Here is a 24,456-nt window from a genome sequence, read left to right as displayed (position 1 = left end):
CCGTCGGAGTGTGTATGAGTGAATTTGATGCTGTCGCTTCAGGCAGCATGGTCTATAGTGGTAAGAGCATTCTGGTAAATTAGTCCCCTGCGTGTGTGCGCGCGCGTGCTAAAAACTCTAGCTCTTGGTGTTTTACGGGACAGATTGGTGTGTGTGTGTGTGTGTGTGTGTATTTGCTGTAAATATTTGTACTCTTCCACTGTAGAGTGCCCCATGGGACCAAAAAGTGTCCAGATGGTCCAACGAGTGCTTTGTACCCGATGACGTCTGCGTTCACCCACCGGAGAGCGTAACCCCATAACAGGTGCAAAACACACACCTGCAGGTTCTGTGTGATCGTGGCTTTAGTAACGCACGAACGTTTTAATGAATATATTACAGCCATTGAAACCGGACTAGATCACTATGGATTTATGCGCGCTAGGCTTTCATGCCCGAAACATGGATTAACACTACAGTGCATGTGGGTTTGCATTTGATCGTCTGTGTATTCCCTGAGATTCAACCAATGAATTTAGATAGTGGAGCTCTGGGTAAAAACAGAGTTTTCCAAAGTTTTTGTTCAAGCATACAAGAAATTCTCAGCGTGAAAAAAAGGGGTTAGATTAAGGCCCGATTCACATTTTGCGTCTTTTCGGCGAGGGTCATTTGAAGAGAGAAAGAGGCACGGCTCGCTTTTTCCGTGCATTTTTACACGCCTGGTTTTTCCATCATCACAGCGAGGCACCAAATCGCTTGCAAAAACCTTTAGTCATTTGGTTCCCTTGTGGTGAAATGAACTGCCAGCATCTACCTGAAATGCAGCATCCTTCACAACTTTGACTAACCAATAACTGTCTGTCTTGTGTCCAAACAAAAAGTAATTCTCTCCCTCGCTCCCTCCAGCTTTAATCCTCCAAGTAGCATGGCCTTGTAAACTAACTGTACTGTTTAGCGTGCTGACAAAATGTTTATATGCTTTCCTACTGGCAAGTCGCTTTGGATAAAAGCGAGAGGTGGACTCTTGCCGGGGATGTTCGGTTAGTTTTAGGGTCAGGGTGCGATTCGGCATAACTTTTTCTATACTGAAAAAAAGCAACACTTTTAAGGTACACTTCACAACATACAAAGTCATACAGATTATAGTCACCTTGTAAAATAGTTACGAATTTCATGAGATTAAGTTGGAGAAAACCTTAGATCCAAACTGGAATTCGTGACTACTTTACGGGGTGGCTAATTCCTATGAATTCATACTCCGTTAGTCGCACAAAATCGAACGATGATTGAAAAAAAGCTAAACTTGAAGGCCTATCCCAACCCCACCCTCAAACCTTACGTCACGGGGGATATAACAAATCATACTTAAACGTACAAATGAGATAGTACGAGTATACAAGAATTTGCCATCTCGTAAATCAGTTACGAAAACCTGTAATATTGTCTTGATAAGTCACATACTTTCACATACACCCGGCCCCTACTTTGGGAACCCCTGCCCTATATCCTACTATAAATATGTGTGCACATTAAATTATTGCGAAACTCTCCGAAGGCCTTTTTGTACATAAGCAACATTTATTTTAGCTGGATTTTGCCAGATCACTGAAATCATTCATATCAAACAGAGTTATCAATTAGTGACAATGCATTGCCAACCAATGGTGATGCAGACAGATGCTCTTTAAAATCATGATAGTGTAAGAATTCCCGACACTACCGCAGTGCAACTTGTTTTAATTGCCCTCACTCTCTCTCTCTCTCTCTCTCTCTTTGGGTTCATTCTGATAACTGCCGATTTAATTTAGCTTATCTGCCACCCCTTTTATAGCCATTCGCATTCAGATCATGATTTTCATTAACATTACAGATGAAGATTTTCCCGAACGGCTGAACGTTTGGCCCGTTTGGATGTGACTCACTTTGTAAAGTGCTTGTGTCGGGAGATATTTGATATTCCTTGAAGTTAATCAGAGCGACCGCGGAAAAGGCAGTGACGTTCCCTGCCCTTCCTGACTTTATAGCCCCATTACATGAATATGCAAACTCATGTAGCCTATTTCCTTTAGAATTCATTTCCATTTTCAATTACAACATACAAAGTTCAGCGCGCAAAGGTTTAATAACGCACGCGTACGATAGCACAAAGGAAAGTCCGCGTTTGGAACTTTAATCTAACCGTAACAGAGTTGTGCTGCTTTTCATTTACAGTGCCGTAAAGGCAGATAAAACCCAAATCGATCCCTTGAACATAGAATTGGACTCATTAAAACATCACTTCCAGGAGAAAAGAGGGTTATTCGCTTAGAGACTGAAATCAGAGGATTTTCGTTAAGTCTTTTGCTTTAGTTTGTTTGTTTGTTTGTTTGTAAGAGGCTGGCGAAATGTGTGTGGGATGATGAAGCTAGCAGCGTTGGACTCTGACTAAGCACACACACGCTAGTCTGTGCTTCAGATGGCACGCCTACGAACCGTTGATGGATCATCGGATGCATATTGCTCACAAAAATGGCAAACTGTAATCTGATGAAGCTGTCTGGCTTTACGCAGTTTCTAGAAGTTACGTCTGTGAAAATTCACTTAGAAAAAAGTTGTGCTTCGCCTCGGAAGGAAAACTGCATTTATAGAGGTACTAGAATATAAATTGCACAGCACAAGTGCCCTTTTTAGATCCAGTTATGAGCGTTTTGGTGTCACGCAAACTTCACCAGTACTACCACGCACCTGAATAACTATTTAAAATATATAAATGTCTGATACAATGTCTTTCTTCAAACGAAATGTATTTCTGATGCTCGTCTATTTAATTTCAGGTGTTAAAGGGAATGTTCACCCAATGATGAAAATTCTGTCTTCACACAGAGATAGATATTTGGAAGAATGCTTGTAACCAAACAGTTCTTGGCCAACATTGACTACCAGAGTAGCAAAAATGACAAAGGTATAAAGTGTCCATGAACTGTTTGCCTTTCTATATTCTTCAAAATATCGTTCTCTGTGTTCATCAGAACAAAGACATTTATAAAGATTTGGAACAATGATGAGTAAGTTCATATTTGGGTGAACTGTTCCTTTAAATTTGATGTACTGTATTTCTCATAAACTCATATCTTTCTACATAGAAACATTCTGTGAAAAAAGTGACATACACAGCACCTACTAGTACTGTGAATAAAAATGTCGGATTACAAACTTATGAAACTTCATATATACGTCATATTAAAAAAATACACTAATGTATTTTGTGTTTCATTTATTTTTCAGAATTATATCTCTTTATTACAGTAAATACTGCCTAAAAGTACGTAAAGCTGCCTTGACATATTGCAAAATAAATAAACATAATATAAATCAAAGTGAATTTATGTTCATTATAATTGAACATTTCTTGAGTTGCTGTGTGGCCAAAACTTTTAGCTGATGTTCAAAGGTCTGGCTACCTGACAATACATATATACATACAGAAGCGAAACCCTTTATTGACTGATGTTTCAGCAATCGTGCACGTGCACGAGCGATGCCCCCCCCCCCCCCCCCCTCTGCTGTAATGGCTTTATTGCTCTCTTGAGGAATAAACACCCGATCCTCCCAGATCCTCCCTCCTGCGAACTGGGCTTTCTGCCAGCTGATCTCAGCCTTTCAGCAACATGGCTTCTCTATCCGCCACGAGATTGAACAGTGGAATTTTCTTTCATTGCTTCGTCTTCGACGGCGCGCTGCCGAGAGACGTCCCTGCTCTAATTAATGAGCTTAACGTCGCAGCCACGCGCAAGGTCAATTAGAAAAAGTTTGTAGCGCTAATGGCAAATTAAAACCCAGCCCCACGGCACACGACTCCACGTCCATTTACTCCGTTATTGTTTGCAGCTTTTTCTCAGTTTCTCATCCCCTGTTTCTCCGTCATGTATGTGACGCCTTGACCGTTGTCGCGTCTGGGAGCTGACGAAAAGGCCTCAAATTAATTTGTGTCATGCTGAACAGGCGCGAGACAATTAGCGGAAAATGTCGCGTCTAGATTAGCATTTCACGATGTCACAAAAGCCAGCGGACATTAAGGTTTGTGTGGGAGAGTTGTTTGTGTGTGTGTGTGTGTGGGTGTGTGTGCTTGGTCGAGAAGGGTCTTGCTGCAGAAATGCACTTGCACTCTTAGACTTGCACTCAGACACATTTGCTTCCTGTGCAAGTGACGTCACTTGCATTCGACACCTGCACTCTTCGCACACTGCTTGCGAGCGACGGCATTTTCAATAGACACGTAAAAGCACGATCATCTTGAAAAGAGAACATCTTGCGGTGACTGCCTTTAGTTTAAATATAAACGTTTTGACTTTGAATGACGGTATTATTTCCGTTAAAAAGCCAGTGAGTGGTGTCTGGAGCAGTCAAGAGCACTGCATGGTTCTGTTCAGCTGCCCAAAGTACTCTAAAATGTTTTAGTGGCCATGGATACATTACAAACGGCAGAATTTTCAGAAGAAAAAATTGCATTTCTTGACACGTACAGTTTTGTCTTCACTGAAATCGAAGATATGCATGTGATATTTGAACACGTTGTTGACGTCATGACCCTGAAAGTGTTCTGTCAAGTTGAAACTAAAGAAACTGCATAATGGGCCATCGTTTCTTTTTGCATCGCTTCTTTTCCTTTTACTTATGTAAGTGTTACTGGTTTTGTAAGACTGTAAGCAATGAAGATTGGTAGATTGTAAATTGATGCATCTAAAATAAAAACTCATATAATACGCATAAGGATTTTTATTTAAATTTAAAGGAAATGTTTTGTTTAGGAACCACGTTGTCTCTCAAAAACGTGTTTTTTGTCACATCCATAACAATTTTTTTCAACGGAAAGCGCGTGCGTAGACTGATGTCTGGACTCTATTATCAGGGATTAAGTCAAATATAAACAGATGATTCAATATATTGATAATATAGACATTCTCTGAGAATTTACAAGTCAATAATATGTCACATCCATAACATTGGAATTGCCCACCTGGTAATAGACTTTGCTGTTATACATATAACAACAGTCATACCTTATTTAAATGCTAAATATAATAATACACTATGACATTCTTGTGTCGTCACTTGCATAGGAAGCGAAGGTGTCTGAGAGTGCAGTTCTGCAGCCAGATGCTATTGGCTTGGTCCACAGGCGTAAAGAAGCAGCGCTTTTGAACGCACACACTCAGCTGTTCCCGAGAGCTGAATCAGCTCCATATTAAACAGTAGCTTCAAACTGTAAACACGAGCCTCAGGGAACACTATACAATCTGACTGAGTTCACATCATTACGTTCGCACACGCGCTTATTCTGACAGAGATGCACATTATGCTCTCATTCTGAGCGAAGTGTGTGAGAAACCCAAACATACTCGACGCAAATATGTGAAACGAGCGGCGTAATCTTGATTTTACGCATCATTGGGTTTTGAAATGTGTCGATTCATAAAGCAATGCAAAAAAGGTGTTAGTGTACATCAGGGATGTCAAACTGCAGTCCAGGACGGATTGTAGTCGTTTTATTCCAACCTGGCTTCAGCTCATCAGACTGTAAGTTTCCTGTAACCCTGAACTCTCCAACTCTAGGACTGCAGATCGACACCTGTGCTATGCGATAAATAGTATTTTTTTCTAGTTTTTTATTTTCATGGCAGAGTAATTATGTGGTTTAAAGTCGGCATGACATAACAAATTATCATTCTAATTGTTTTAGACAGTGGTGAAGTATTTATTAAAAATGATTTATTATCATTTATTTGTTTCATTAATTTGCACTTGTAATGTTTAAGCAAAAACGTTAACCTCATCCCCGGCTCAAAACGACCTCTCTTCACTTCTGGTTACAAGCGAAAATGTTTTTTTTGTGAACGTTATTCCGAAGATGTTTGTTACTCAAACAAGAACCAGTTTTACTCTTGATTTTCAAGTCGCTTGCAACTAAATGGTGGAGCGGTGCCAACGATAAAAGTGAACCTTTTGGAGTCTGAACCACAGCTGGTAAGCAAAACTTTGTGAAATATTGACAGCCTCAGTTGGCATTGTAATGCACCAAAGGCATTTACACCTTTAAAAAATGGGCAATACTACTCTACAGGTACTCAAGATTAACATAAGATTGGCAGAACCATCTTAAGATTTCTGACTTGTCGTTGTGTTTTCTAAATTGTCGTTGTGTTTTCTGACTTGTCGTTGTGTTTTCATGACTAGTCGTTGTGTTTTCATGACTTGTCGTTGTGTTTTCTGACTTGTCGTTGTGCTTTCTGACTTGCGCTTTATGGTTTGTTAATGTGTTTTCAGATTTGGTGTTGCGTTTTCAGATTTGTAATTGTGATTTGGGATTCGTTTTTTGGCTTTTAGATTTGTTGTTTTGTTTGGCACTTTACGGCTTCAGTCTGGCTTCCGTTTCATACCGACTTTAAGGAGAGTTTAAATAAGCAAGTTAGAGGGTTGCACATTATCTTATGCTGCGTTGTGGAATACTGCAGAACGGTCATTTCAATGTCAGTTTGAATGAAGAGGGAACAATGCTTTAAAGTCATGCTCTGTAATGCATCCAAAATGTAAGAAAATACTTGTAGAAACTTTATTCCGATACCTGTTGGTCAGATGTGCACATACGTGTCTTGACCAATGTGAGACTTGCATCAGTTGTGCTGTTTCCTACTTGATTCAAGGCATAATATTGGTTTCTTGCAGAACTTTGTGTGTGTGTGTGTGTTCTTGTTCTAGCCCTGCTGCTGTACTGACAGAGATTAGTTTGTATTGTAATGAGAGATGACATTTTTGTGATATTTTTTCAGGTAAAACTAGTTTGATCTCTTTCCAGGATAACTTGTCGAGTTGGTGCAAAGTTGGTGTATCGTGTGTTTGTGTGTAAGCGCAAGCTTGTGATGTGTTTGTTTATGCTGATGTGGTCTCCTGTGGTCATTTTTGCTTCATTGGCTTTGATCTCATGACTGTCTCCTCAGGTCTCGCCTACAGCTACAGAGATGGTGACTACCGCAAGAGAAACACCTAAAGCCAACTGCTTAGCGGTTATGTGCGTGTGGGTTTGAATGGTCGCCCTGAGGGGGTCTCTTTCAGGTCCAGATATTTTTTTAGCAGATATTGGTCCACTTTCACCGTGGGACAGTCTGCAAAGCTGATTTGTCAGCAAACACAAAACAAAAAAAACATAGGTAGTATTAGCAGTATTAAACTCGGGGCTTGAACATCTCCATTTTAAACCCTAAAGACTGTTAAAGAAGTTCAGTTATTCTCTTTCAACACGAGTAAAATGATGTTGATAATTGCAAAACATCACTGACCTGTTTGGACATAAAATTCTTTACAATTTATACCCCTATATTTATAGTTTCATCGGACATATGCACCTGTCCTGAAGTTAAAGTGATAGTTCACCCAAAAATGACCATTCTGTCATCATTTGCTCACACTCTTGTCATTTCCTGTATGACTTTCTTTCTTGCGCAGAACACAAAATATATTTTGAACCATGTTGTTAACTGTCCCCCATTAACTTGTATTGTTTTTGTGTTACAACAGAATTAAAAGGGGGCCAGTGCTGTTCGGTTACCAACTTCAAATTATTTTGTGTTCTGCGGGAGACCAAGAACGTCATAAAGGTTTAAAATGACAATTTTTAAATATCACTTTAACTTCCAGCCAGCATTTGGTTATAGTATAGTCATCTTTCCTGTCGCTCAGTGGTTAGAGCATGGCACTAGCAACGGCAAGGTCATGGATTCGATCACAGGGGATTGCATATAGTCAGAAACAAATGTATAGGGCAATGCAATGTAAATCGCTTTGGATAAAAGTGTCTGCCAAATGCAAACATGGAAATGTAAATATAAAAAATATATTTTTTGTTTCATTTACATTCATAATGCTTTATATATATTTTTTTATTGTTTATCAGTGGTATTAAATTAAGACTTAACTACTCAACTTTTGCGGAGGTCGACCGCAAGTTAAGTTTGGACCACTTAACTTTTATGTTGTTGCCGCTGAAACTCATATATACAGATGTGCTCAAATGTGTTGGTAACCTTATAGCACATGGAAATAATGCTTCATTCCTCCTGAATAGTGATGATATAAAAAGCTATTGTATTATGTGAACTTGCGTGCCTTTGGTAAGCCATAGATGCTGTTGAAATAGACTAATTATTGCTTATTCTACAAAGATATTCTAAAATGGCCTGGACTCATTTGTTGGTAACGTTTAGAAAAGATAATACATCATTGGTTTATAGTGAAATTTCTAGCTAATTCGTTTCTTTAATAAGTATCACACGTGTATCCTATCTTGTATAAGTCATTCAGCCTATTTAAACAGCGAAAAGTAGTCACTGTGCTGTTTGGTATCATTGTGCGCCCCACACTGAACATGGACCAGAGAAAGCGAAGGATAGAGTCGCCTGAGGAGCTCAGAAAGAAAATAATAGACTGGCATTGTAAAGGTAAATGCTACAAGACCTTCTCCGAAGAGCTTGTTGTTCCTGTGAAAACAGTTGCAAATATTATTAAGAAGTTTAAGGTCCATGGAATTGTTGCCAACCTCCCTGGGCCGGCCGCAAGAGGAAAATCCACCCCAGATTGAACAGAATGGTAGAAGAAGAACCAAGGATAACTGCCAAACAGATACAAGGTGAAAGTACGTCAGTTTCTCATCGCAGCATCTGTCGTTTTTTGAGCAAAAGTGGGCTCCATGGAAGAATACCCAGGAAAAACATAAAAAAGCCAGAATGGAATTAGCTACAATTCACATTGACAAGCCACAATCCTTCTGGGAGACTCCTTTGGACAGATGAATCTAAACCGGATAAGTCACATCAGCTCTATGTTCAGGAAAAAAATCATGCTTTCAGAGATAGACCATACCTACAGTGAAACATTGAGGAGGCTCGGTCAGGTTAGGGATCCCATCATTTCGGTCCATGATATATTCTTTTGTTTTATTTACAAAATGACGTTGAATCTGATCTCTATTAGATAGGGAATAAACAATGGTGGATGCCAATTACTTTTGTCAGTTTCAAGTTATTTCAGAGAAAATTGTGCATTCTTCATTTTTTGTGGACAAGTTTGTGCGAAATTGTATGGTGTTGCAAACCTATTTTTTTCACAACAAAATACGTATGTAGTTATTATGAACACATGAAAAAAAAGGTATTTGCCACACCGTGTGTCTGTAGACAAGAACTACCAACTGTAGCAAACAAAAACCTAAGTATCCTACTGTTACTATCTGCATACAGAAGTTCACCTCTCTGTTGTTTTGGTGAGTGGGCATCAGGGGTCATGGCTTGGTGCGTGTGGTCGTGGTGATGATCAGCACTTGTTTGTAACTGTCAGAATGTCATGTTGGGTGGGATGAGAGAGGCGTTGAAGTGTTGCAGTTTTGGGACCTGATGCTCTGTGTGTGTGTTTGTTTCTGTGCGCTGTGTAGGCTGAATGCAGTGTGTTAGTGTCATATGGGCTGAAGCTGTCTGTCAAACACCCACACCTTCACACATTATGTCGTGTGTGTATGCTGGGGGGCTGTGAACCAAATCTTGTTCTAGTTCCCCCCTCTGCATGTATCTCATCTCATATGTGTTTATCTCAGGTCCTCTACTTGTTTCACCGTTTATATCTCCTCTGCATATTTCTCCTCTCCTTTTCTTCTTTCATTTGCTAATATATCATACGCATCGTATGTCCTCTCCTCTCTTCTACCCTGCATTGCATTTCTTCATTCACGTATTCTTTCTTCTACTTGTATCTCCTTTTCTTTGCTGTATCTCTCTCTTTCCTCTGGGTATATATCCTCTCTTGTCTATATCTCGCTCTCCTCTAGGTATGTCTCCTCTCTTCCCTCTTCTTGTTTATTAAATGACCAAATGAATAAATCCATCAGTGAATAGATGGATAGATAATAAAGAACTGTCTAATAAACTGGACCGACCCTCTAAACTTTTAATGAGCTTTCGAGCATCGAATTAATTTTTTTTAAGGGAACAGAGGTTTGATTTCACACCCCGAGCAGGTCACACTCCTCCATACGGCGGGAGCGAGGGATGAATTATCTTGTCCTCTCTCATTAAAGGAAAAAGAGATGCGCTCATACGCAGCACATCTTCCGTCTCGCGTTTATTAATTTACGCCGCTCCTTCGTTCATCTATCTTTATATGTAAATTGATGAATGCGGTCATCGCACGCATATCTTACATTTCTCATATAGCTCATGCATGACTCATAATGCATATTTATGAGTGTTGCATATGGATGGGATGCAAATGACAGGGGGAAATGTGAACAGGTTGATCCCGGTCTGATGCATCCCAAAAATCCGGTCTGTCGCTTGAGCCGTGCCAGCTATCACGATAATAGCAGCACAGATTAGATATTTGTTTGTCTCTTCCTCTCTCTCTTTCTTTCTTTCTTTCTTTCTTTCTCTGTTTCATGTTCCTCTTTTGTGTCAGCAGCATCATTCTGTGTGTCATCAGTTCACACCAAAGACACACACACACATTCAGGTCTGAGTCTTAACCTCTGTAGCCGTGTGACTGAAAACAGCAGAAAGCGTTCCGAATCTCTGCAGAATTAATGATAAAAGGGCTATCCCTTAAATTCTTTATTCAAAGAGATAAAACCAGACTGGAAAAGCAAGCAGAATTCATTCCCACTTATCTGCCGTGGCACATTTCAGCCCAGCATGGCGTTTCACCAGCATATGTGGTGTTATGGTGCCCAGCGTGGTGTGCTGGTATATTCACCATCCTTCTGCGCGAGCTAAACCACAAGCATCGGTTAAATATCTGCTTAAGGTACAGCACCTTTATTCATTTCTTTTTTTAATAACACATCCAAAATGTTCCCAGTACCTTGCAGGTATGACTGAAATAGGTGTCCTGAAAATTCACACCGGAGTCTAAAGGCTCTGTTAACAGCAAAATGGAGTCTGGGTGACAGTCTGTGCTTCGAGCCGATCAGAGAACCAGAGAAGATTTTTGGGCTGTTTTGGGGTGCTACCTCATATGCATACTTTAGTGATTCCAAAACTAAAATAACACAGACAGTATTTGCAAAACATGGCACAGTTAATGGCCAGAGTTTGTTCTTTATTAATTCCTTCTTTCAGTACTTCATTCTAATGGTGTCAACATGAATCTGGTTTGAAAGGAAGAACTCACCATGTTGTCATTATACAAGATTTCTGTCCATTCTTATGCATTGCAAAGATGTATATATATCTAACATAACCCCTCTCCTTCTTTCTCTCTCTCTCTGAAGCTTGTCCTCCAGGAACGTTCAAGTCCAGCCAGGGGACGGGTTTATGTCTTCAGTGTCCATCCAACAGCAGGTCCACATCTGAAGCAGCAACCATCTGCGTCTGCAGGAACGGCTATTACAGAGCGGACGGAGAGCAGCCAGACATGCCCTGCACCAGTGAGTCATTGTCATCATCATCATTGTTATATTGCTATTATTGTCTTCATCCTCAGCATATAACCGAAGCAGGAAGGTCATGATATGGTTATTGAAGCAGTTAGAAAGGATTTATAGACTCTGTTGTTAAAGAAGTCCAAACTGGTACTATAAGATTTTAATTCTTTCATTTGGGGGCTTTTCATAAGCGCACAATTTAGATGAATCAATCATATCATGTAATTAATTAGATTTTAATCAATTAATAGCCCTGGGTGCAAATCTGAACATTATATTATAATTGAAAAACTGACCCGGATCTTACCTGAAACGGCTTTGATTTGTGAAGCGGACTTTAAGCTCAGAGCTACTCTGAATTTTCTCCGTTATACAACTCAATTATTGGGTGAACTTTTTTGTTTATGAACAATTGTTTCTATATTGTCTTATTTAATTGCAGCATCTTGCTTGTGTTGCGAATCATGTGCCATGATAAGAAAACATGATTGTTTGGATGTAAAGGCACTGGGCACATCTTTTTACCGGCTTCAGCGCTGTTAGATTCATTCGCAGTAAAATCCTTCAATGAAGGAAAATAAAGATCGAAGGCACAACAAATGGATTAAACAAACCTACTTTAAGAATAAAATGTTTTTGATTGGTGATTTAGTGGCACTTCCTTTTCCTACTCGCTGGAGACCGATTGCGCTCCATCTGAAATACATCACACTATATAGGTCAATACAGAAACGTTCTTCCCCCTCCCCATTTATAGATGTGCTACACCTCAAAACATTACTGCAGCTTTTACATAAATAATACTGACAGCGCTGACGGTATATTTATCTTTAGTTTTCTCTTGGCCTTAAGTTGTCACTCGCAATCTAAAGTCAATTTCTAAACACTATATTAGCAATATAATTATGAAAATAATAGAGAGAATGAAATACAATATAGCATTAAACTAAATGAAAGATAGTAAAAAATATTAAATAATATAAAATTAAAATATAAAAAGCTATTAAATAAAACATTCAACACATTAAAGGCACATTAAACCACTTGGGGCCGAGGTGTTGTGCATTTATATTTCATTATTTAGGCTGTTGATAACTCTTTGCACTGCTATTGGTAGTCACAGTATTGCATCTCTGCTCATTTGCATAAAGCTCTCTCTTTTACCCTGTTTTCGTTTAAAAACGCATCTTTTTCTTTGTTAAGTTTAACTTTTGCAGCTTGATAGTCTTTACCATCTTCGTCCGTGCATAGAAAAACCTCTGTGGCTTTGCTCGACATTGCGATGAGATAATAATGCCATACAAAACGATGACACAGACTGACGTGCCTTACGTTTTACACCAGCGGAGTTCCCGGATGTAAGCGGTTTGAAAACTAGTGTAGACATAGTCTGTCTGGCTCTCTTGGTCTCCATCTCTCTCTATTTCTCTTTTGCTCTCTCTCTTGTTCACTTTCTCTCCAGATATCTCTCTCCTCTCTCAAAGCACGTTTCGCGATTCATTCTCATTTATGAGAAAGGTTAGTCTAGCAGTTTTTTATTTCATTTTTTTCATATGAATGAAAAATGGAAGCCATTACTGAGAAGCTGCAAGGCTTACACGATTGCCGTTCACACTGAGACACACACGGTCCAAACTCATACATTTTAGCAGAAAGTGCAGATCGTATCCAATTCCAAAACAGCTCGTCATTTTGACCCACGATTCACAGCCTCGGTCACTTTATTTGAATGTCTCTGATGAAGATGAGACAGATGCAGAACAAACAGATCACGGCTGAATCTATGCATCCTCAGTCTCTGCTTGTGCACTTGTATAATTCTATCATTTCTTTTCACCTCGGACACTGTTACCTCCTCAATCACAGATCCAATACTGCAGAGGGAGATTATTTTGGGACGTATGCATTATTGCATATTTTCTTTCGGAAAAATGCATGCACATAGCAATTTTTTTATTCACATACATTTAAACTTCTTGCGGATCATCATTACTGTATTTGTTTACTTGTTCTCTACCTGATTCTGCCGAGAAGCTCTACCCTGGCTTTTTTAGCATAGTTTTATGTTTGGTTTGTTTACGACAATGAATAATGGACGTCTTTAGACTTATTTTTGTACTTTCACCACATTTTGTTTAGAATGGGGGGACGGGATGTATCAAGAGAAGGAATATGATAAGAGAGCAGAATTTCAACATCTCACGTTTGAAACGAGATTCGTATTATTATCAGATTAAACATTCAAAACTTCATCAAAGCATTAAAGCACTTAAAGCTTAATCCTATTATGAATATAGTAACATACTTTACCCTAAAAACTCATATGTTGCCCGTCTGTTCACCATAAAGCAGGGGCTTTGAAAATGGCTATATATTTTTGTAGTAGCTGTTGAGACATACGCTAGATCTGAATGTCCTTCCAGCATTTAATTCATCATTTAGAGTCTTAAATGCTTTTCAGTGAAACATATACAGATGGCAATTTGCGATTAAGCCAAACACCTGCTCTGAAGGGACGCTGATGCTGGCACCTGGTCATTTAGTCGCTCAATGCAAACCGTTCAAAATAAGCATTTCTTTATGAACTGCTGATTGCGTAACGTCTGGAAAGCTAGAGCGACGTAAACATAATAATAATAATAAAAATGGAAATGGCTGTTGTAAGATATGTCAACATGATCAACATTGAGACTGATTGCTGAGAGAGAGAGAGAGAGAGAGAGACCAATCTCTGCATTTCTAGCACTTGACGTCCCTTTCTTTCGCTTCCTCAGGGGGTTGAGTACAAGGCTGTCTCACTCTCTGACTTACTGTAATCCCATCTCTCCATGTCTGTCTAACTCTCTGGGGACTTACAGTTCTCTCTGCGGGGAGCGGAACGGTGGGACCGGGTTGAATTGCCTGGAGCCCGTATCTGAACTGAAATTATTTCCTCAGAAAGAAGAGAGAGAGACAAGTTGACGGTTGACAGCTCTCTGGTTAATTGGAGGAAGCCGGACAGCAGAATTCTCAAGATTAATTCTCCGGGAGCGATGTGGCAACAAGTTCTGGGGTCTGTCTGCACAATTGTGTATATAAAGCTGCTTCGATTGGCAGTGCAAGAGCACAACTTGTTATCTGGGCGTTGGTGGGCCAAAAGGGACCCGTCTGGGTTGGATTGGGAACTAATGTGTATAGGGTTATTTAGAGCAGGGGTTCTCAAAGTGAACCCACTTTAAGGTCCCCTGCTCTATACGTGGGTCCAGGGGGTCCGCGAAAAGATTTCCGCAGTGCGGAAAATGCAAACAGAGCTGCATGGTTTCTTCCAGTTTTTCTCTTACTCCAGCCTCTCGAAACAAGCTGAAAACATTTGTTACATTATTAACGTATCAATAACTAAGTAACAAATCATATATCTGTCTTTTGTATTTAAATCAACAGTGACTTGCTTTGATAAAAAAAGAACGAAAACTATGTCTGTATCTCAATTACAGTCACCACAACCTGCCATCATAAAAGGATAATAATAGCTTATAAAATCATTTTATTATGATCACACAATTTTATCCATGTGTTTATTTTAACAGTAGGCCTCTGTTGTGCAGCACTGTTTGCTAAAATTAAATAAATAGATACATTCAAGGAATAACAAGCCCATCATATTTCCTTTTGAAATCATTTTCGAATGTTTCATTGTCAATGTTTCATGTCTTTATTTGACTACCATAGTGTCTGATAATATATTTGTATAAATCCAGAAATACTAAAACGAAACCCTGATATGATTGTGACATAGCACTACAGTATGTCAATCACTTCATTTACTGTCATCATTTTCTCACCCTCAAGTTGTTCCAAACCTGTATGAGTTTATTTCTTCTGCACAAGAAGATATTTTGAAGAATGTGGGTAACCAAAACATTTCTTGTGCTTTATTCTTTTCAACATAATTGAAAGTCAATGGGCACCAGAAACAGGTCGATTTACTGTTTACCATACTGTTGAAATATCTTGTTTTGTGTACATCGGAAGAAGGAAACTCATACAGGTTTCGAACAAATTGAGAGAGAATAAATAATGACAGTAAATAATGGAAGAATCTTCATTTGGGGTGAATCATCTCTTTATTGTAATTAATAATCTTGTAAAAATGATCTTTGTCCTTGTTCATTTTAATGTTTGTGTTTAAGAGAGCTACAATATGCCAGTCTTTCTACTGTTGATTTATGAAAGCTTTTAAGATAACTTACTTAAGGTGTAAATGATGACCCACTGTTTGCAAGTATAAGATGTATTAATGCGATTCAATTGAAATCTGTTATGGTTCAATAATTAAGGTCTCAAGTGGTGAATTTGGGCTTTATTGCATTGTAATATTCACCTTATGGCATTTAAGAGTACAAATTGTAGTAAGCATATATTAAATCGCTGTTATAGTTATGAGGGGGTCCTTGGGAAAAAATGCTTTAGGGGTCCCTGGCCCCAAAAAGTGTGAGAACCCCTGATATAGCAAACTGCTTGTGTATGTATGGATTTACAGAGGTTTACTAAATTAACCTCAGTACAACTGACCCTTTTGAACATTAATCATGGTTTTAGAATGGCAGTACATATATGGTCACTTTGGAATTATAATGTTCAGTCTGACATTTTTGTCAAAATTGAATTATTCACATATTACAATTTTGTGACAACTTTTTTACATTGTGTGATGTTTTTTATTTACATTGTGTACAGCTTGGGAAAACAAATGTTCTATCTACGAAGTCAAATGTTATGCAAACACTTTAAAGCTCAATTTCTCAAAACTGGTCAGAATGCAGATGAACCATAATTCCATTTTAAGAATGGAAATCAATCCACCAAAAATTACTACATTTGACTAAATTTGAAAACATTCAAAAAACTGTTTTTGAAAACCTTTTTAAATCCATTAAGTCTTACTATAACATTTGTAGTACTTATATAAGGTTATAGCATGATAATAAATACACCGAATCTCTGTTTCATTAAAACCATCGTTTTCGTCAAGGGTGGAGCTAAAATATATTGTTTTTTGAAAAAATATATTTTATAAATAATCCACAAGTTTTACCGTGATATTCATAGTTTTTACTTTAATATTTTACGCTGATATTTGTAGTAATCTTATGATTTTAAAAATGGTCAATCAACCGAGAATGGTCACTACACTTCCCCTATATATATAAACCAGTGGTTCTTAATCTGGGTTCGATCGAACCCCAGGGGTTCGGTGAGTCAGTCTCAGGGGTTCGGTGGAGGTCTAGACACACACCCGACTCATATGATTCGTGATGACACACCCCGATTGGCCATCATTGGCTGCAGGTGATCACGCAACATCGCTTGGCCTATCTGTGCTGCAGGGAATTTGGTGCGCCCAGTAGTCGAGTTGTGACTGTCGTGATGGTACGTTGTGTGATTTCTTTCTTAATATTTGAATCCTTTCATAATAACTATGTCGAGCAAAAAAAGAATTTGGTCGGACGAATATGTACAATATGGATTCACGTGTATAACGGAACGTGATGGGAGTCAGCGTCCTAACTGCATGATTTGCAATTCTAGTCTAGCACCGGCAAAACTAAGAGAACACTTCCTTAAGCTACATGGAGATGGACATTGTTTTTAATGGTTTTGTTCTTTAAAACACAGTGATGTTGATGCACGGTTCATTTTGTGCACCAGTAAAATATATACCTATGTTTTGAATTTGAAAAAAATCAAATTTTATTTTTCCAATTAAGAAGGGTTCGGTGAATGCGCATATGAAACCTCCAACAAGGTTAAGAACCACTGATATAAACCATGGCTTATTTTTTAGGGGTGGGGCTAAATTTGAAATTAAAATGTTTGGGAAAAATACAAAGTAAGTTTTATCTATGTAATACTTTGTAAATCCATAACGTTTTCTGTGATTCTGACATGGATGTGTTGTTTTGGTATGTGACACAGACACTTTTAGATGTAACAGCACTGAGGCCATTGCACTTAGAGAGGTCCCTGGAGAACACGTTTATGGATTGCAACCGGGTGTGTCTCTCTTACGCACACTCACACACACCCGGTTGACCTGCAGAAGTCAGTGTGTGTGTACAGATGCAGTGAGCAGGACTGTACAGCAGTGTAATTGCTTTGCTGTGGTTAATCCTCTCGCAGCATCGCCTGACTCTCTGTGATTCTGCTTTGAGCTTAATCCTGTGTACACACACAAACACGCCATGACATACTCACACTCGCTTACGTCTGCAGCGGCACAAACCTGTACATTTCACAAGTTCTCATCTTTGGTGTAATGAAAGACTTCTTGAAGCTCAATCAAATCTTTTGGCACAGAGCAGCAGATCTCACTGTTTCTTTGATAAAACATTTAGCAGATCATGGATGAGTGTGGAAGTATGGAATGAGCTGTTCTTGCAGCTTTGTTGACTTATTTTTTTCACTTGAAAAAAAGGATGCTTTCATGCTACATCAAACAGCCATTTTAGCGTGTCTTTGCATGTCAGTCTGTAATGAGAGAGCACGGAGCTCATGTGCATTTCAAGAAAGTGCATTTGATATTGTGATGCTCAGTAATATTTTGTGCATTTTTTCAGGATCATCACAGGAAGTTCACCCAGTTGGAAAGTTGTAAAGGTTCCTGAAAGACATGACAGTCAGACAGTCGATTCTTTATAATGTCCATTTCAAAATGAGTCTCATCTCAGTCACAATTCCTCTGTATATGCTATATCGGAGGCTATGCTATATGATCTATAAAATCACTACGGGATTGAGTCGTTTATTATTTGAAAAAGCAACACTCGTCAAACATCAGTATTATAAATATACTTCATTATCATGAAAATACCTGAAAAGGTCTGAAGAACAGCGAGAGAATATGACCGTTGGCATTTCCTGGAACTATTGCTGCGTCCCAATTCGCATACTATCCTTCCGTAATAGTATTCGAAAATAGAATTAGTACGTCCTAAATTGTAGTATGTTGAAAAGAGTATTCCAAAGATTCCCGGATGGTCTACTAAATCCGGTAGAAATTGGAAGTTTTGAATGATGCACATTCTAACGGCTAATATTACCCACAACTCACAGCGAGTAGGAGTTTTTTGGCGCTTCGCTGCATTAATATGAGTACAGGTTAATATGAGTACAGTGTTAACAATACATATGAAACAATGAATGAATAACTACTGTACTTAAATGGAAAACAGAGCTGTATTTTGATCTGTGTGACAGTTAATGGCCACAATGTTCCATCGTCCCAGTGCGTGCATATTGTTTTGTTACGTACTCAAATGTACAGTATACTGTATACCCTTCCATATAGAAAACAGTACATTTAGTGCACAGAATATGTAGGTGAATTGGGACGCAGCATATGTGTGTAAATCATACTTCTTCTGTGTCTCATATTCAGAGTTTCTGCGTGAGAACGCACCCTGGCTTTCGGATGTGGTGGCATTTAACCGTAATTCATTGGGAAACTGAACATAAGAATTCCACGATATAACATCCCAGCCCTAGTTTACTATTTATTTTGTTTTGTTATTCTCATTGCGCTCTGTATCTTTATAGTTAATGTTTTTTTTTGGTGTACCACATACATCAGATTGTCAGTTAGGTTTCTGAGGTTGACATTACACCTTCCAGCCTGCAAGGGCACTGTGTTTTGATCTTCCAGGGTTTAGGGAAAGTTGTGGTTTTCTATGAACAGTATATACATGCTGGGGCTATGCATGTCGATGCAATTCTTCATATACGTAGCTGTCAGCAAAAGCATGTTTGCCTGTGTGTAATGAACTTGCTCTTACTGTGCCTTGGCTTCCTTTGGGAACCGACTAATTGTGTTAGAACTGGCTGTATCTCATGGCCTCATTCTGCTCTCTCTCTATCTCTCTCTCTTTCTCTCTCTCTCTCTCTCTCTCTCTCTCTCTCTCTCTCTCTCTCTCTCTCTCTCTCTCTTTTTTTTCTCTCTCTCTCTCTCTCTCTCTCTCGCTCTTTCTTTCTTTCTTTATCTCTCTCTCTCTTTCTCTCTCTCTCTCCCTCTCTCTCTCTCTCTCTCTCTCTCTCTCTATATATATATATATATATCTATCTATCTCACACCCACACACACAAACACACACGCACATTTCTTCTGGCCTAGTTCCAGATATGGTTCACCTCCTCTTTTCTTACTCTCTTTTTCTTCATCCTTCTCTCGCTTTCTTAAATCGGACTGTGAGAAAGTGAGGACGACATCTTTGCTGTCGTTGCACCTAATCAAACTGTGCTTTAGGTGTTAAGTGCGGTGTAAGCAAAGCCCTGCTGTTTGGATAGTGACCAGCTCGATGTCTGGATGAAGTGCTCTCTGCTAACAGAGCAAAAATCTCAGCCACACTAGGTTTTTTTTACTGTGTTTATTTTTGCCAAAACGTGTATTTCCTTTTCAAGACATTGTTTAAAACATATTGATAAAACCATTTATTAATATTATTTACTCTCAAATTCATGTTGTAAATTGTGTTCAAATCAAATCATTGTTTTTATATTACATAAACAGCATTGAAAAAAAAAACGTATATTGATTTATATCTCTATATATTCATATCAATATATCAATAAATATAAGATAAGTGTGAAATTACATTCAAATTTTACATTTATTTAGCTTTCACATTCCTTTTCTCCAAATTAACATTCTGTTAATAACTGATGTTGAAAAAATAAAATAATTTTTATCATTCAATTATAAAAAATAAATATAAAAAGTGTTTTGAAAAATGACGACTTTATTTAAGTAAAAAGGAAAATAGGCAATAGATAGGAATTGCATTAAAGCATCTCAGCTGCAAGTTGACAAAATACAAGAGTAAAATATTTTACAAATTCTTGTCAAAGGGTTAAAACAGAAGATAGTTTTGATAGATTATAGAAAGGGATACATATAAGTTGAAGTTGGGCTTGTTTCTACAAAATTTTAAGAGTCAGTGGAGATATGTAAAAATGGTGTTAGGACTCCATCCATGAGGCCGTCCTTCTGTCAGGGGCTCTCTGTGAACTTCAAGCTCTCTTCCTTTGTGTAATCACTGCAGTCGCCAGAGTTCGAGGTCACTTCTGTCATCGACGTTCCCTATTTAGGGTCCCAGTAGCTCCTGATCTATCCCACAAGGCTTTGCCTGCACAATAGCTCATTGTGTCCCAGTCTGAGTGAAATCATTCAGCTCTTACTTCAAGTGCTGGAATGTGTCCTCACCAGAATTCCCACTTCACGTATAAAGGTTTGATGTTTCAGTCGCTCAAATGTCCACATGGAAGTGCATTTTCTTTTTCAGCAGTCACGAGAATCAGACCCTGATTTTCCTTTCAGAGCCTTTTTTGGCTCTCCTTTGGTTACGATGTGGTCTTTAGTAACATCACAACCTCTCAGCGATCTGTAAATCCTCAGTTCCTGGCCGGATGTTCTGGAGGAAGTCGTTGCTTTATCAGAAACACAATATGTTTTTTCCCTGCAGCTGAATTTGTGTAGGAATGCTTAAAAGGAGGTTCTGATAAAGTCTTTTATTAAAATCTTGCTTTTATCATTTATTCTGGATGTGGTTGAAAAATCACTCACGTTGTTGACTAGCTGGCTGACATACGGGCGCTCTGGGAGCATCGGTCTGTGAGCTTATTATAAATAGTTACAAGTCACTGTGGAATAACGGCACAACACAGTTCAGTTCTGTAGACTTTCTAGGTGATGAGAGAAAAATGACCTTTATAGAAATATAAATTTTTTAGTTTTTAACACTACACAAACGTTTGAACAGAATACAACCAACAGAACATATTTAACCACAACGAAATGTTTAATGAATATATTTAAGATTTAATTAAGTATTATATATTTTTGTTAATAAAATAAATATAAATTAAACAGGAAGTGCTTCTGGACCAGGGTTTACATCTTGCAAAATGGACTATAGATTATTTGATTTATTAAGATGTTTAATCACTAAAATGTTCTGTACGGTTATTAAGTTAATTTGGGTTTAGAGGAGGAATTGACACACAAATAGTTGGGAGTTGAATTTAATAATATCCATAAAAGAGAAGTGCTTTCACCCTAAAGTACAGTACGTTTTCTCATGTTGTATTTCATTGTGAAAGCCTTATCGATGTAATTATATCTCCTTTCGAAGGCAATTTTATTCACTTCACAAAACGAAGCTAATAGTTGTAATTTTCTATTATTCAATTGTTGAAACTAGTATAATTGAATCAAATGGCATCACAAGAGTTTTAATTACAACACTGTAATTTAAAGAGCCCAGCACAAATGTTACCTTCCTACCTCTTTAGAACAGAAAATTGCTTTGCTTCTTTGCTTTGGCATCAGCGTCACTCCCTTACAAGCAGAATTTTCTAGTTTAGTGGACATCTGACTTTCTCCTGTTTTGTTTTCAGGTGTTCCATCTGGGCCAAGGAACGTCATATCCATCGTGAACGAGACATCGGTGACCCTAGAGTGGCATTCCCCGCGCGAGACAGGAGGGCGTGACGACGTGGTTTACAATATTGTATGTAAGAAATGCCAAACGGACCTGCGGTCTTGTTCTCACTGTGATGACAATGTGGAATTTGTGCCCCACCAACTGGGGCTCACCGAAACCAGAGTCTTTATCAGTAACCTTCTGGCACACACCCTCTACACGTTTGAGATCCAGGCCGTGAATGGCGTCACCAACAAAAGTCCATACCCTGCCCAGCACGTCTCCATTGACATCACAACAAACCAGGCTGGTAAGCTGTCGCTTTATTAAATGACAACATTTACTGTTCCCGTCGTGCAATTGCTTTGTGTTGGCCAATGCTTTTAAAGTTGCCCATTTTTCGTCAAATGTTCTTGTACATTCTGACCGGTTATTTTTCAACCTTGAGTGTTAAAGGCACACCACCATAACTATTCTTTGTTACGTTCACCGTGCCAGTTTCTCCAGTTCATTCATGTTACAAAGACTCCAAATGGTTGCTTGGCCTCAATAGCCTGATGGAAGCATATGAAGAGCAGAGTCTTCGGTTTCACCATTTAGAGCTGCTCGCTGGACTGTGCACAAAGTCAAAATTGAAATCACCTAGTTTGACCTGCGCTGAAAGATACATGTCCTCGTCTTTTCCTTGAGAGCTGCTCTTTCATTTCTGACGCCCCTCCATCTTTACTCGCATCGTTCACCTCTCCTGTCATCTCAATTTACTGCCTTCTCTGAATAGCGGTAGAGAAACATCACAGCGGTTAAAAGTTTGCGCCAATCTCGCTGGGATGCGCTCGTCTGTTTTGGCTCTTTCATCTTTATCAGCGGGGCTGGTGTAAAAAACAGCCTAGATCTTGTCACTGTTCCTTAATACATTCAGCCCTGAACGAGGGCACCCAGAACTGTGACGCTTTGAGTTTAGCTGGTTTTACTGAAGCCCCCTCTCGGATCAAAGCCAATGCTTGTGGTTAATTTAGTGTGCAGAAGAAAATTTCATCTTCGAAATTAGAAAACGTTCATCTCAGTGACGAGGATTGACTTCTACACCTTGTGGTTTTGCTAGTTTGTTTTTTTAATCCTCATTTTGTTTAGTTTATGTGGCGTCTGTCTGGGCTACAGTGGATGGTATTGCTGTATAGTTTCTAAGGTATTCTGGGTAGTTGCTAGGGTGGTTAGTTGACCCAAGTCAAAAGTATTAATGCCATGTTAAAAATAAAATAAGATAACAAGATTAGAGTTGTAATATTTAGAGAAAAAAACTCCAAATTATGCAATACACATATTGCAATTACTTTATACTTGTAATCTTTACTTTACCTAAATATTATGACTTTAATCTTGTATTATGACTTTATTTTCGAAATTAAAAATTTTTTCTCAAATACTACAACTTTAATCTTGTAATCTTGTTTTCAAAATAGGAGTCACTTTGTGACTGTAATGGCAATGTAATTACATTTACAATTATGCATTTGGCAGACGCTTTTGTCCAAAGCGAATTACATTGCATGATACTAGTGATGTCCGATCACACTTTTTGTGTCCCCGATCCGAGTCATTTTATTTCGGTTATCTGCCTATCCGAGTCCCGATCCGAAACTTGTATTTTCCTTGTGCTAGGTGCACGCTCCAGATATATTAAAGGGGTACTTTTCCCAAAAATGAAAATTCTGTCATTTACTCACCTTTGAGTTGTTCCAAATCTGTATATTTTTCTTTGTTCTGGTGAACACACAAGAAGATATTTGGAATAATGCCTATAACCAAACAGATGTTAACACCCATTGACTACCATAGTAGGAAAAAACAATGGCGGTCAAAAGTGCCCAAGAACGGTTTGCTGTCCTACATTCTTTGAAATGTCTTCTTTTGTGTTCTGATCTGTTTGGTTATAAGCATTATTCCAAATATCTTTCTCCGTGTTCATCAGAACAAAGACATTTTTACACATTTGGAACAACTCGAAGGTGAATAAATGTTGACAGAATTTTCACTCTTGGGTGAACTATCACTTTAATATTATTAAAACATTACTATTTAACACTTCAGCATACTATAAATAACAGCCAACGTACTGTAGCCCGCAAAATGACAGTATAAATCTTTTCAACTAATTCAAATAGCAGGATAAGATTAAACATTAAAATGGGTCACTTAAAAATCATGGGTTGTCCTCATGAGAGAATAACAGAGCTTCATTTGATACTGCCTCGAAACTAAAACACTCAACACAATACTGCAAGTTAACTCTGTGGTACTCGCATATGAACTTTCACTTCGAAATTAAGGGAAAACTGCATCTCTTTCATGTTAGCGGACAGCTGCTAATATGCTTGTCATCTGTGTCAGTAAGTTTGTTGTAAAGCTCCGATAGAGCGATGTATGAAGGTTGAAAAATAAGACGCTAACCCGTGTTCTCCATCACAGCCTCACAGAGCTGAAGGAACTCGCTGTATTCCGTCCACTTTTTGGATGGTTTGGTTTTAATTTGTTGTTATTGAATGAAGCTCTGTTGCTAGCGCCTTCCGGGATGCTCTCGCTGCA

General features: G+C 38.6%; 1 protein-coding gene across 1 annotated transcript in view; it reads left to right on the top strand.

The window, feature by feature from the left end:
* ephb1 (EPH receptor B1) overlaps positions 1 to 24,456 on the top strand; it is a gene marked incomplete at its 5' end in the record, with an annotated part of 173,947 nt that overhangs the window by 99,496 nt on the left and 49,995 nt on the right. The window contains 2 exons of the mRNA XM_079453230.1: positions 11,267 to 11,422; positions 21,848 to 22,183. Coding sequence (XP_079309356.1) covers positions 11,267 to 11,422; positions 21,848 to 22,183 — 492 coding nt within the window. The remainder of the gene's footprint in view (positions 1 to 11,266; positions 11,423 to 21,847; positions 22,184 to 24,456) is intronic.

The sequence above is a fragment of the Barbatula barbatula genome (genome assembly GCF_947034865.1).
Source record: "Barbatula barbatula genome assembly, chromosome: 3".
NCBI classification, from domain to species: Eukaryota; Metazoa; Chordata; class Actinopteri; order Cypriniformes; family Nemacheilidae; genus Barbatula; species Barbatula barbatula.
The sequence above is the reverse complement of the archived record's forward strand: the minus strand, read 5'-3'. Positions and strand labels throughout refer to the sequence as shown.